Below are 12,247 nucleotides of genomic sequence, written 5' to 3'. Positions count from 1 at the left end.
GTCCTGACCCACTGCAGAACTGGGCCCGATAGATCTCCACAAAGTGTCCTGGTGAGAAAACCTGTGATTATTCTCAGGCTGAGGTCCGAGAGCAGACACTCACCAGTGAGTGAAGCTTCCTGCACCGGAGCGTCCTGATCTGTGCAGGTGTTGATCGTCTTGCAAACAGCTAGCAGGTAAGTCTGGACCAGTTTCATCAGGCTAACTGGACCGGACTTACCTGAAAGCTAGCTAGCTTTCATCAAGCTAGCTTTCATCAAGCTAACTGGACTGGACTTATCTTAAAGCTAGCTAGCTTTCATCAAGCTAGCTTTCATCAAGCTAACTAACTGGACTGGACTTACCTTAAAGCTAGCTAGCTTTCATCAAGCTAGCTTTCATCAAGCTAACTGGACTGGACTTACCTTAAAGCTAGCTAGCTTTCATCAAGCTAGCTTTCATCAAGCTAACTAACTGGACTGGACTTACCTTAAAGCTAGCTAGCTTTCATCAAGCTAGCTTTCATCAAGCTAACTAACTGGACTGGACTTACCTTAAAGCTAGCTAGCTTTCATCAAGCTAGCTTTCATCAAGCTAACTGGACTGGACTTACCTTAAAGCTAGCTAGCTTTCATCAAGCTAGCTTTCATCAAGCTAACTAACTGGACTGGACTTACCTTAAAGCTAGCTAGCTTTCATCAAGCTAACTGGACTGGACTTACCTTAAAGCTAGCTAGCTTTCATCAAGCTAGCTTTCATCAAGCTAACTAACTGGACTGGACTTACCTTAAAGCTAGCTAGCTTTCATCAAGCTAACTGGACTGGACTTACCTTAAAGCTAGCTAGCTTTCATCAAGCTAGATAACTAGCTAACTGGACAAACACACAGACATACACACACACACACACACACACACACACACACACACACACTGGTCCTCCGGTCCACTTAGCTAGCTTGATTAAACAGGACCAGACTTACCTGCTAGCTAGCTTGATGAAAGCCTGGAGGAAACAGTGAGCAGCTAGCTAGCAGGTAAGTCTGGTCCAGTTCCATCAAGCTAGATAACTGGACCAGACTTACCTTTCATCAAGCTAGCTAACTGGACCGGACTTACTTGAAAGTTAGCTAGCTTTCATCAAGCTAGCTAGCAGGAAAGTCTAGCTAGCTTTCATCAAGCTAGCTTTCATCAAGCTAACTAACTGGACTGGCCGACAGGAAGCTGATGTAACAGAACAGGAAGTGAAGTCGGTCCAGAAGTTGATGGAAGAACAGAACCATGTTCATGAAGCTTCAGTCAGAGCTGGTGAGACGATCCAGAAGACAAACTCTCTGGTTCTGCTCATGATGGACACAAACAGGTGTGAAGATGTTGTGAAGGTCCAAACTCCACTTCTTCATCTCCAACATCAGATCTCCACCACAAGTTCTGCAGCTGATGTCCTGGAGATGAACAGGAAGTCCAAAGTTCTGCAGCCCGGCACCACTCCCAGAATGCATTGTGTTCTCCAGTAACACCGTGTGTCACATGAGCAGGTTCTGATCCGTCCAACATTACTGGATGGCAGAGACAATATCACGCTGTAGTTATGAGATGGAAGGACCTGGACCGGACCTTCATGTATCCAGGACCGTCTGCTCTCAGCTGGTTCACAGAACTTCACTGTGTGCAGAAGGTTTCCTGCAGATCACGTCTGGTTCTGGTTCTCCTCCTCTGAGACCGTCACATGTGAGAAGCTCCTCAGTGGCTCCACCTGCAGACAGCGGACCACCTCCATGTGCTGTGGACCAGAACTCAGCCCGTCTCTGTCGGCTGTGAAGACGTCAGTTCGGACTTCTGTCGTAACACTGGACATCCTGAGCACACCCTGATCAGAACCAGAACATCAGAACTGAGCGTCAGAACCAGGTTTGACGGAGCAGCAACAGTTTACTGTCGCGTCCCACAGGAGGACGAGAGGAACCGTCTGTCTTCAGTTAAAGTGTTGGACGGGTCGGCGCTGCAGCTCAGTCGGTCTTTTCTGTCTGAATTCTGCTTCTTCTCTTCATGTTCGGGTCTGAGAGGTTCCTGTTCTGCAGAAATGAAAACGTCCTGAAGGAAACACACTGGAATGACGTGATGAACAGTTCTGGTCGAGTCAGTCGGTACAAACGGATCAGCAGACGGGTCCACACACAGGAACCCTCAGGTCTCTGGACCAGCTGGGTTTGAAGCTGACGATGGTTTTAACTGCAGAAACATTTACCAGAACCAACAGGATGAGTGAGTCTGGTGTTTATCAGAGGATCAGAGCTGGTCTCTGGCTGTGTCCGGTCTCAGGCCCGGTCCGAACCGGCTGCTGACAGATCGTTGCAGAAATAAGCCTGATTTTATATTTAATCTCCTCAAACACTCGTGTTAAAAAGGTTATTGGAGGTTTGAGTCAAAGCTCCTGAAGAACGAAGCTGCAAACGACTGACGAGATAAAAGATGAAACTACAGACGCTGAAACTGAAACTTAGAGAGAAAAAGAGCGTTTGGAATATAAAGTAAAATATAAAGTAAAAACAGATTTCTATTTCATAAAGTCAAATAATCAGCAGGATGGTGAGAAGAAGAAATCAACAGTAACTGTGACGAACTTCTACTTCTTCATTAGAAAACAGTTGTGAGATCAGAGCGACAGAAGCAGCTCAGTGTGTTTGTGTCGACTGGAGGAGACGAGACGAGGACGTAACGAGTCAGAACGTCACTGACAGATGATCAATAACACTCTGACCCAGACTCAGCAGCAGAGGAGCAGCAGAGGAGCAGCTGAGGAGCAGGTGAGGAGCAGGTGAGGAGCAGCTGAGGAGCAGCAGAGGAGCAGCAGAGGAGCAGCTGAGGAGCAGCAGAGGAGCAGCTGAGGAGCAGCTGAGGAGCAGCAGAGGAGCAGCAGAGGAGCAGCAGAGGAGCAGCAGAGGAGCAGCTGAGGAGCAGCAGAGGAGCAGGTGAGGAGCAGCTGAGGAGCAGCAGAGGAGCAGCAGAGGAGCAGCAGAGGAGCAGCTGAGGAGCAGCTGAGGAGCAGGTGAGGAGCAGCAGAGGAGCAGCAGAGGAGCAGGTGAGGAGCAGCTGAGGAGCAGCAGAGGAGCAGCAGAGGAGCAGCAGAGGACCAGCTGAGGAGCAGCTGAGGAGCAGGTGAGGAGCAGCAGAGGAGCAGCAGAGGAGCAGCTGAGGAGCAGCTGAGGAGCAGCAGAGGAGCAGCAGAGGAGCAGCAGAGGAGCAGCTGAGGAGCAGCTGAGGAGCAGGTGAGGAGCAGCTGAGGAGCAGGTGAGGAGCAGCTGAGGAGCAGCAGAGGAGCAGCAGAGGAGCAGCAGAGGAGCAGCTGAGGAGCAGCTGAGGAGCAGGTGAGGAGCAGCAGAGGAGCAGGTGAGGAGCAGCTGAGGAGCAGCAGAGGAGCAGCAGAGGAGCAGCAGAGGAGCAGCTGAGGAGCAGCTGAGGAGCAGGTGAGGAGCAGCAGAGGAGCAGCAGAGGAGCAGGTGAGGAGCAGCTGAGGAGCAGCAGAGGAGCAGCAGAGGAGCAGCTGAGGAGCAGGTGAGGAGCAGGTGAGGAGCAGCTGAGGAGCAGCAGAGGAGCAGCAGAGGAGCAGCTGAGGAGCAGCTGAGGAGCAGGTGAGGAGCAGCAGAGGAGCAGCTGAGGAGCAGCAGAGGAGCAGCAGAGGAGCAGCTGAGGAGCAGCTGAGGAGCAGCAGAGGAGCAGCAGAGGAGCAGCTGAGGAGCAGCAGAGGAGCAGCAGAGGAGCAGCTGAGGAGCAGCAGAGGAGCAGGTGAGGAGCAGCAGAGGAGCAGCAGAGGAGCAGCAGAGGAGCAGCTGAGGAGCAGCAGAGGAGCAGGTGAGGAGCAGCTGAGGAGCAGCAGAGGAGCAGCAGAGGAGCAGCAGAGGAGCAGCTGAGGAGCAGCTGAGGAGCAGGTGAGGAGCAGCAGAGGAGCAGCAGAGGAGCAGGTGAGGAGCAGCTGAGGAGCAGCAGAGGAGCAGCAGAGGAGCAGCAGAGGAGCAGCTGAGGAGCAGCTGAGGAGCAGGTGAGGAGCAGCAGAGGAGCAGCAGAGGAGCAGCTGAGGAGCAGCAGAGGAGCAGCAGAGGAGCAGCAGAGGAGCAGCTGAGGAGCAGCTGAGGAGCAGGTGAGGAGCAGCTGAGGAGCAGGTGAGGAGCAGCTGAGGAGCAGCAGAGGAGCAGCAGAGGAGCAGCAGAGGAGCAGCTGAGGAGCAGCTGAGGAGCAGGTGAGGAGCAGCAGAGGAGCAGGTGAGGAGCAGCTGAGGAGCAGCAGAGGAGCAGCAGAGGAGCAGCAGAGGAGCAGCTGAGGAGCAGCTGAGGAGCAGGTGAGGAGCAGCAGAGGAGCAGCAGAGGAGCAGGTGAGGAGCAGCTGAGGAGCAGCAGAGGAGCAGCAGAGGAGCAGCTGAGGAGCAGGTGAGGAGCAGGTGAGGAGCAGCTGAGGAGCAGCAGAGGAGCAGCAGAGGAGCAGCTGAGGAGCAGCTGAGGAGCAGCAGAGGAGCAGCAGAGGAGCAGCTGAGGAGCAGCTGAGGAGCAGCAGAGGAGCAGCAGAGGAGCAGCTGAGGAGCAGCAGAGGAGCAGCTGAGGAGCAGCAGAGGAGCAGCAGAGGAGCAGCTGAGGAGCAGCAGAGGAGCAGGTGAGGAGCAGCAGAGGAGCAGCAGAGGAGCAGCAGAGGAGCAGCTGAGGAGCAGCAGAGGAGCAGGTGAGGAGCAGCTGAGGAGCAGCAGAGGAGCAGCAGAGGAGCAGCAGAGGAGCAGCTGAGGAGCAGCTGAGGAGCAGGTGAGGAGCAGCAGAGGAGCAGCAGAGGAGCAGGTGAGGAGCAGCTGAGGAGCAGCAGAGGAGCAGCAGAGGAGCAGCTGAGGAGCAGCTGAGGAGCAGGTGAGGAGCAGCAGAGGAGCAGCAGAGGAGCAGCAGAGGAGCAGGTGAGGAGCAGCTGAGGAGCAGCAGAGGAGCAGCAGAGGAGCAGCAGAGGAGCAGCTGAGGAGCAGCTGAGGAGCAGGTGAGGAGCAGCAGAGGAGCAGGTGAGGAGCAGCTGAGGAGCAGCAGAGGAGCAGCAGAGGAGCAGCAGAGGAGCAGCTGAGGAGCAGGTGAGGAGCAGCAGAGGAGCAGCAGAGGAGCAGGTGAGGAGCAGCTGAGGAGCAGCAGAGGAGCAGCAGAGGAGCAGCTGAGGAGCAGCTGAGGAGCAGCTGAGGAGCAGGTGAGGAGCAGCAGAGGAGCAGCAGAGGAGCAGCTGAGGAGCAGCTGAGGAGCAGCAGAGGAGCAGCAGAGGAGCAGCAGAGGAGCAGCTGAGGAGCAGGTGAGGAGCAGCAGAGGAGCAGCTGAGGAGCAGCAGAGGAGCAGCAGAGGAGCAGCAGAGGAGCAGGTGAGGAGCAGCTGAGGAGCAGGTGAGGAGCAGCTGAGGAGCAGCAGAGGAGCAGCAGAGGAGCAGCTGAGGAGCAGCAGAGGAGCAGGTGAGGAGCAGCTGAGGAGCAGCAGAGGAGCAGCAGAGGAGCAGCTGAGGAGCAGCAGAGGAGCAGGTGAGGAGCAGCAGAGGAGCAGCAGAGGAGCAGCAGAGGAGCAGCTGAGGAGCAGCAGAGGAGCAGGTGAGGAGCAGGTGAGGAGCAGCTGAGGAGCAGCAGAGGAGCAGCAGAGGAGCAGCTGAGGAGCAGCTGAGGAGCAGGTGAGGAGCAGCAGAGGAGCAGCAGAAGAGCAGGTGAGGAGCAGCTGAGGAGCAGCAGAGGAGCAGCAGAGGAGCAGCAGAGGAGCAGCTGAGGAGCAGCTGAGGAGCAGGTGAGGAGCAGCAGAGGAGCAGCAGAGGAGCAGGTGAGGAGCAGCTGAGGAGCAGCAGAGGAGCAGCAGAGGAGCAGCAGAGGAGCAGCTGAGGAGCAGCTGAGGAGCAGGTGAGGAGCAGCAGAGGAGCAGGTGAGGAGCAGCTGAGGAGCAGCAGAGGAGCAGCAGAGGAGCAGCAGAGGAGCAGCTGAGGAGCAGCTGAGGAGCAGGTGAGGAGCAGCAGAGGAGCAGCAGAGGAGCAGGTGAGGAGCAGCTGAGGAGCAGCAGAGGAGCAGCAGAGGAGCAGCAGAGGAGCAGCTGAGGAGCAGCTGAGGAGCAGGTGAGGAGCAGCAGAGGAGCAGCAGAGGAGCAGCTGAGGAGCAGCTGAGGAGCAGCAGAGGAGCAGCAGAGGAGCAGCTGAGGAGCAGCTGAGGAGCAGCTGAGGAGCAGGTGAGGAGCAGCAGAGGAGCAGGTGAGGAGCAGCAGAGGAGCAGCTGAGGAGCAGCTGAGGAGCAGCTGAGGAGCAGGTGAGGAGCAGGTGGGAGGCTGTGAAACAGCGAGCGGTGGATGATCGTTACCCGACAACTTACTGTCAGTAAAAGTTCATGTTTTAGCTAAAACATGAACTTTTACTGACAGCAAACAATCGAGAATCCACTGTGGTCTGCCTCTCAATATCACAGCCAGGCAGCGTGAGCCTGTGAGCCTGAGCTCAGGGCAAAGGAAAAGTGAAGTTACACACCAATCTTTTCTACACATTTACAGAATACAGAACACAGACATGCAGATTTTTATACACACACACACATCTGAACACGCACACACACATCTGAACACACACACACACATCTGAACACACACACACACATCTGAACACACACACACACATCTGAACACACACACACACATCTGAACACACACACACACATCTGAACACACACACACACATCTGAACACGCATTTGCAAATAGTTTTGCACCAATTATAACTCCACACATGGAGCAGCTGATCAGTGAGTCTGTTTATATGTAAATATGTAAATATGTCTGTGTCGTCAACATGTTTTGTTCAATAAAACATAAAATTAATTTTTAAAAATGTACCGTCACTTCCGGGTTCCTGCTGAGTTCAGGACCCCGCTGTAGAGGCGTCCGACAACTTGCCTCAACACAACTGTTGTTGCAGAGTGAAGTACCAACACAGTCCACTGGACTCTAACGGTGCCTGTGGTGGGGCTGGTTCTCTGTGGTTCTGTTAGTGACCCAGACAAAGCGCTGGTTCTCTGTGGTTCTGTTAGTGACCCAGACGAAGCGCTGGTTCTCTGTGGTTCTGTTAGTGACCCAGACGAAGCACTGGTTCTCTGTGGTTCTGTTAGTGACCCAGACAAAGCGCTGGTTCTTTGTGGTTCTGTTAGTGACTCTCTGTGGTTCTGTTAGTGACCCAGACAAAGCGGTGGTTCTCTGTGGTTCTGTTGGTGACCCAGACGAAGCGGTGCTGGCGGTACTGAGCCCACATCAGGCGGTGTTCTCGAACAGCCTCTCGGGTCCTGCGCGCTCAGAGAGACAAGATGGCGGCACCAGCGACAATGATGCCGAACTTCGGACAAAAAGTATCTGCTAAAAGCGACCTGGTTCCGGACTGGACCAGCCAGGAAGTCAGCACCGGGGTAAGTACACGGGCTGTGGGAGCGGGGTGGACCGAACCGGACCCGGTTCTGTTCCTGTGGAGGGTGTTTAAGTACAAGCAGCGGCTGAATGAGACAGCACTTCTGCAGCAGCTAACGGCGGCTAACGCTAACAAACTGTTAACGTTTGGACCAGAACGGGGACAAACAGGACCGGACCGGACCGGACCGAGACAGGGGAGCGGGTTTATAACAGCGACAGAACCGCGACGAGCCGCTGGACGTGTTCGTACATCTGGTGTCGTTTAAAGCTGTCCGATAATGGACGCAGCGTGGTTTAAACCCACTTCTGTTCATCAGACAGAAGTGGACCGGCTGAATGTTCCGATGGTCCAGCTGCAGGTGTCCCAGCATTAGCTCTCAGTGCTAACGAGCTAACAGTGGCCCGACAGGAGGGCTCGTGTTCTGACAAACCCAAACACTTCATCACGTTTTCATGACAACTGACACAGAGACTGTTCTTAATTATACCGCCCAGTAACCTGTCTGTCTCTCTGCCTGTCTGTCTGCCTGTCTGTCTCCACCTGTCTGTCTGCTCCTGTCTCTCTGCCTGTCTGTCTCCACCTGTCTGTCTGTCTCCACCTGTCTGTCTCTCCACCTGTCTCTCTCCACCTGTCTGTCCACCTGTCTGTCTGTCTCCTCCTGTCTGTCTCCACCTGTCTGTCTCTCAACCTGCCTGTCTGTCTCTACCTGTCTGTCTCTACCTGCCTGTCTCTCTCCACCTGTCTGTCTCTCCTCCTGTCTGTCTCTCTGCCTGTCTGTCTCTCCACCTGTCTGTCTCTCCGCCTGCCTGTCTCCACCTGTCTGTCTCTCCACCTGTCTGTCTCTCCACCTGTCTGTCTCTCCGCCTGCCTGTCTCCACCTGTCTGTCTCTCCACCTGTCTGTCTCTCTGCCTGTCTGTCTCTCTGCCTGTCTGTCTCTCTGCCTGTCTCTCCACCTGTCTGTCTGTCTCTCCACCTGTCTGTCTCCACCTGTCTGTCTCTCCGCCTGCCTGTCTCCACCTGTCTGTCTCTCCTCCTGCCTGTCTCCACCTGTCTGTCTCTCCGCCTGCCTGTCTCCACCTGTCTGTCTCTCCTCCTGTCTGTCTCTCTGCCTGTCTGCCTGTCCTCCTGTCTGTCTCTCCACCTGTCTGTCTCTCCACCTGTCTGTCTCTCCTCCTGTCTGTCTGTCCTCCTGTCTGTCCTCCTGTCAGACCACCATCATGGCGGTGGAGTACGATGGAGGAGTGGTGATCGGTGCCGACTCTCGCACCACCACAGGGTGAGACACACACACACACACACACACACACACACACACACACACACACACACACACACACAGTATGATCACACTGTGTGTCTACACACACATCTGAACCTGTCTGTCTCTCTGCCTGTCTGTCTCTCTGCCTGTCTGTCTCTCAGAGCTTACATCGCCAACAGAGTCACAGACAAACTGACTCCGATCCACGACCGGATCTTCTGCTGCAGGTCAGTTCCTCTCTGAGTCCACAGACCCGGAGCTGTAGAGGAGAACTCAGGGCCCGTTCTATATAAACCCTCTGAGACTTGTCTAAGAACTCCGGTACCGTTAACACGCTGGAACCTTTTTGTTTGGAACTCCAGAACCTTCTCTTAGGAACCCAGATATGTCCTCATGAAGCCCAGGTCCATTTAAAGATCTGTGCAGGACCGTCAGAATCCTTCCATAGAGATCTGTTGAAGCTTTAGAGTGATCCAACAGTCCAGTCCCTGTTTCAGGAAGAGCAGAACCTTTTTATCAGAACTGAGCTGAACACTTTGTCCAGACTCTTTGTTGTTAAAGAACGTAGGAACGTTATTTAGAAACCTAGAACCTGTTTAACAAACTAGAAGCTCCTGGAAGTCCAGATGTTTTTGATATGAAGGTTTGAAGGAACCAGAAGAATTTTTAAAGAAGCGGGAAACATTTCCGGTCCGATCCGAGAGGCTCAGAGGAGCCCAGGAGCCTTCATAGCTCCACCTGAGAACCTGGTGTCTCCCTGTTGTTAATGTGACGTCATGTGGCTGCAGGTCCGGATCCGCTGCTGACACTCAGGCCATCGCTGACGTGGTCACCTACCAGCTGGGCTTCCACAGGTAACACACACACACACTCAGCCTCAGCATCCACTCAGGTGTTCCTCATATTTACCTGTGTGTGGTCCCGCCCCCAGCATCGAGCTGGACGAGCCCCCGTTGGTGGAGACGGCGGCCAACCTGTTCAAAGCCAGTTGCTACCGCTACAGAGAGGAGCTGTCGGCTGGGATCCTGGTGGCAGGCTGGGACCGCAGGAAGGGCGGGCAGGTACCGAACACCTGTCCACTGATACCACTGAGTGTACAGCCCGTCTGTCTGCTCACCTGTCTGTCTGCTCACCTGTCTGTCTCTGTGTGTGTCAGGTGTACTGCGTTCCCATTGGTGGGATGTTGGTGAGGCAGCCGGTGTCGGTGGGCGGCAGCGGCAGCACCTACATCTACGGCTTCATGGACTCCAACTACAAACCGGGCATGGGCAAAGAGCAGTGTCTGGAGCTCGCCGCCGCAGGTACGCACTGCTGCTGCAAGGCATGCTGGGAACTCTGCTCCCACCGTAGACACGTACACAGTGGCTGTGTCCAAAGTCAGGGGCTCCTTCAAATGCAGCCTTCTCTTCTTCTCTTCCTCTTTCTGGAGGACGCACCGCTACTGTCCTCACATATCCCAAGATCCTTTGCGCACCGCTGCTCAGTCCCGAAACAGAAGAGGAAGCAAGAGAAAATGGCGACATCAAGTGGCGCAGACATGACATTTAAATTTAAGTAATGGGTTTATACTCGGTTTTCACTCATTTGAACATCCAACGCCAGATGTGTTAAACTTCAAGAGACTATAAAACCTCCAAAGTTTAACTTTCAGTTAAAACGCGTGACGCTGGTGATGCTGTGGTAAATATAGTTGTTATTCACCAATGGGTTAATGTTTATTTTGTAATGTTGATAATTCAGTTTAGATTTGACACATTGTACACACACATAAATGTACACGTTTGCAGCCCCTGAGTTTGGACACAGCCACAGACGGGCGCTGAGTGCTCGGCCTCGTCAACACGTAGATCACAGACCTGACCATCTGACTCACCTGCTCCAACATGGCCGCCATGTTCACGTCGGTCCAGCAGCCAATCACACGTCACATCTTTATATGCTGTAAACACCTGTCTGTCTCTGACCTGTCTGTCTCTGACCCGTCTGTCTCTGACCTGTCTGTCTCTGACCGTCTGTCTCTGACCTGTCTGTCTCTGACCTGTCTGTCTCTGACCGTCTGTCTCTGACCCGTCTGTCTCTGACCCGTCTGTCTCTAACCGTCTGTCTCTGACCCGTCTGTCTCTCTCTACCTGTCTCTCTCTACCTGTCTGTCTCTGACCCGTCTGTCTCTGACCGTCTGTCTCTGACCTGTCTGTCTCTCTCTACCTGTCTGTCTCTGACCGTCTGTCTCTGACCGTCTGTCTCTCTCTACCTGTCTCTCTCTACCTGTCTGTCTCTGACCCGTCTGTCTCTGACCGTCTGTCTCTCTCTACCTGTCTCTCTCTACCTGTCTCTCTCTACCTGTCTGTCTCTGACCCGTCTGTCTCTGACCGTCTGTCTCTGACCCGTCTGTCTCTCTACCTGTCTGTCTCTCTACCTGTCTGTCTCTGACCCGTCTGTCTCTGACCCGTCTGTCTCTGACCCGTCTGTCTCTCTCTGCCTGTCTGTCTCACAGCTCTGTCTCTGGCGATGGAGAGAGACGGCTCCAGCGGCGGTGTGGTGAGACTGGCGAGCATCTCGGAGGAGGGAGTGGAGAGACGGGTCATCCTGGGAAACCAGCTGCCCAAGTTCTCCACACACTGAACACACACACACACACACACACACACACACACACACACACACACACACACACACACACACACACACACACACACACACACTCACTCTCTCTGCTCTGTCAACATGTTGTTGTGTTAATAAAGGTTTCACTTGTTCTTTGTCGTCCTGTTCTTCTTTAAACAAACAGCCTCAGGATTAGCTTAGCCTAGCTTAGCTTAGCTTAGCTTAGCTTAGCTCAGCACCTGGACTAGAAGCAGTGAAACGAGGCTTTTATTATGAAAAGACGTTTCGTGTGATTGTGTGTAGTTTGTGTTTGTTGACACGTTGTTGACTCCTGATGGTTCTCACGTGTATGAAAACCACAACAACCTGCACAGCTGTCGTCCAGGACCGGACGTCCTCCAGCGTCCTGCAGCTGGACACACGAGACTGGTTCTGGTTCTTGGCCCACATCATGTTTCTCACTGTCTCACTGACACAACAGTCAGAGAGGAACCGGTCTGTATGTGACAGTCCAGAAACAAACATGCACCGGTCGTCCTCGTCCTCCAGACTCTGTCCCGTCTTTATTCTGTCTCACTGCTGTTTGATGTTAAACTCTGAAAGTTATTATTATTATTGTTGTTATTAAATGGAGGTTTGTGTGATGAGGTCAGAGCTCATCAGCCAATGAGAGAAGAGAACAGACCTGTCCTCCACTCAGCTGCCAGTCTGGACCTTTGTCTCCTGACCCTCAGCGTCCAGCAGGTGGAGACACACACACCTTTAAACTGTGTGTGTGTTCGGTCCCACAACTAGAGATCACAGCTTTGACTCCTCAACACATGAAACTGATTCAACGATTGATTCTGTCCATGTCCAGTAAAGATGTCGTCATGTACAACTGGGACAGTGGACTTGTGGGACCACAGTCCAGTGGGACCACAGTCCAGTGGGACCACAGTCCAGTGGGACCACATTTAGATTTAAACACAGCAACAAT

The 12,247-nt window shown here is 53.9% G+C and overlaps 1 protein-coding gene across 1 annotated transcript; it reads left to right on the top strand.

Moving 5' to 3' along the window:
- The first annotated feature begins 6,944 nt into the window (after positions 1 to 6,944).
- psmb6 (proteasome 20S subunit beta 6) lies at positions 6,945 to 11,420 on the top strand. Its single transcript, XM_073475618.1, has 7 exons — positions 6,945 to 7,400; positions 8,612 to 8,679; positions 8,826 to 8,891; positions 9,453 to 9,518; positions 9,596 to 9,725; positions 9,821 to 9,965; positions 11,159 to 11,420. Exons 1-7 carry the CDS (start codon positions 7,302 to 7,304, stop codon positions 11,284 to 11,286), a joined length of 702 nt encoding a protein of 233 aa, XP_073331719.1. The 5' UTR covers positions 6,945 to 7,301; the 3' UTR covers positions 11,287 to 11,420.
- The last annotated feature ends 827 nt before the right edge of the window (positions 11,421 to 12,247 follow it).

The sequence above is a fragment of the Pagrus major genome, chromosome 10, assembly GCF_040436345.1.
Source record: "Pagrus major chromosome 10, Pma_NU_1.0".
NCBI classification, from domain to species: domain Eukaryota; kingdom Metazoa; phylum Chordata; class Actinopteri; order Spariformes; family Sparidae; genus Pagrus; species Pagrus major.
Note: the sequence above shows the minus strand (reverse complement) of the source record. Positions and strands in the feature narration are given on the sequence as shown.

Bases quoted from the DNA above. Each gene is read 5' to 3' on its own strand.
- psmb6 (XM_073475618.1), top strand. From the start codon at position 7,302: ATGGCGGCACCAGCGACAATGATGCCGAACTTCGGACAAAAAGTATCT. The intron at 7,401-8,611 runs GTAAGTACACGG...TCCTCCTGTCAG, and splicing joins GCCAGGAAGTCAGCACCGGG to ACCACCATCATGGCGGTGGA. The intron at 9,519-9,595 runs GTAACACACACA...TCCCGCCCCCAG, and splicing joins TACCAGCTGGGCTTCCACAG to CATCGAGCTGGACGAGCCCC.